This window comes from Octopus bimaculoides, chromosome 5 (assembly GCF_001194135.2).
Source record: "Octopus bimaculoides isolate UCB-OBI-ISO-001 chromosome 5, ASM119413v2, whole genome shotgun sequence".
NCBI classification, from domain to species: Eukaryota; Metazoa; Mollusca; class Cephalopoda; order Octopoda; family Octopodidae; genus Octopus; species Octopus bimaculoides.
The window spans coordinates 98,169,970-98,171,728 of record NC_068985.1 but is presented as its reverse complement, the minus strand read 5'-3'; the positions used below and the strand labels follow the sequence as shown (position 1 = coordinate 98,171,728).

Sequence of the window (1,759 nt, the reverse complement as noted above, 5' to 3'; positions counted from 1 at the left end):
ATATATATATATATATATATATATACACACACACACATATACCCAGACACATATACATACATATGTATATACGTATATGCACATATATGTACACATGTATGTATGTATATGTATGTATGCCTGCATGTGTGTATATGTATGTATGTATGTGTGTATGTGTGAGAGAGAGAGAGTAAGAATGAGAATGTGTATGTGTGTCTGCATGCGTTTGTATATATACTTATATGAATATATATAGAAACAAATTTATTCTGGTACACAGACAAACATGCTTTCCAGTTGAATCTGCTTTTTTTCTTTCTTAAATCTATTTTATATAAAACTTCAGAACAACGAATATAAAATTAATATGCTGAATAATGAGCTGAAGGATGGAATGAGATGTTAAGTTTATTTGTTTCATTTTTATGATTTTTTTTATTTAAATGAAATATATAGAACAATTGAATCACACACTCTCACACTAACATTCACACATACACAAATCTATGTATTTGTCAAATGGAAATTTCTACTAGATGAAAAAAATCGAAACTTTGAAATTAAGCAGAAAATATGATGAGTGGGATGGGTTTGTGAGTATCTGTTGCTGAGACTGCCGTCATTGCTGCCATGTTGAGTGGAAAATGGAAGCAGAATTCAGCAGATAATTCTTCAGCCAAAGAACTTGAGAGAGACAAGCATCATAGAAGACAAGACGTTAGGCCAAGAATCCTTTTCCATGCTGAAATAGAATGGAATGGAATGGATTGAGAGAGAAAGAGAGAGTGAGAGAGAGAGAGACAGAGACAGAGAGATGTTCAGACAGACAGACAGACAGAAAAAGAGAGAAATTTAGAGAAAGAGTTGAATGCAGAGACAAAAGGAAATAAATGAAAGATTGGGAGATAATGGAAAATGAAGAAGAAATAATTCCATACATCCATACACATGTTATATATACATACATACATACATAAATAAATATATATATATATATATATATATATATATATATATATAAATGTATGTATGAATGTATGTATGTATACATCGCACAGACATAAAAAAATGTTTTTCTTTATAACTATGTTCGTCTATAAATGAAGAGCAGTTTATTTTTTTAAACAGACACGCATAAAACCATGGCAATTCTTGGATTAGCAGGGTTTTTTTTTTTTTATATTCAAGATGTAGAAAAAAGGAATTAACAGGATTGTAATTCCTCTTTACATATAAACATACATACATATATACACATACATATATATGTTTGCACTAGCAATACCAAGACATATATAAAGAAAATAAAAGTAAATATGTATTGGACTCGAACAATTCATGGAAAGAAAGTTGCATGCACAGCATACTCATTCAATATATAAGCATCCATCCAATCGATATATATAAATACAGATATAGCCATGCCATTCTTTAAGCATACAGAAAAGCCTTGAGTATATATACACATATACACATATATATGTGTGTGTATATATTAGATAGTATAGACAATGCGAGGAGATGAATAGACATTTCTTAATTTATATATATATATTTATATATATATATATATATACACACATATATATATATATATATATATATTGACCCTTTCTTGGACACCATGTCGTTGCAAATAACAAGATAGTTTTAAAGAATTTAAAAAAAAACAACAAAAACAAAAAAACACTCGACCACTTTTATAAACAAAATTATCATATTCTAATCTACCAAAATGAAATGGTTTTTATTTGATTTTCATAATTTTTGCCTTTTT

General features: G+C 28.1%; 1 protein-coding gene across 2 annotated transcripts in view; it reads right to left on the bottom strand.

The window, feature by feature from the left end:
• Positions 1–105: 105 nt before the first annotated feature.
• The window catches only part of LOC106883542 (protein tweety homolog 1-A), a 160,632-nt gene continuing 158,978 nt past the window's right edge, over positions 106–1,759 (bottom strand). Inside the window, exon 15 of one of the 2 annotated variants that reach the window (XM_052967863.1) lies at positions 106–724. In XM_052967863.1, the coding sequence (XP_052823823.1) occupies positions 701–724 (24 nt within the window). In that variant the 3' untranslated portion in view covers positions 106–700. The remainder of the gene's footprint in view (positions 725–1,759) is intronic. The other variant, XM_052967867.1, reaches the window with a different exon arrangement.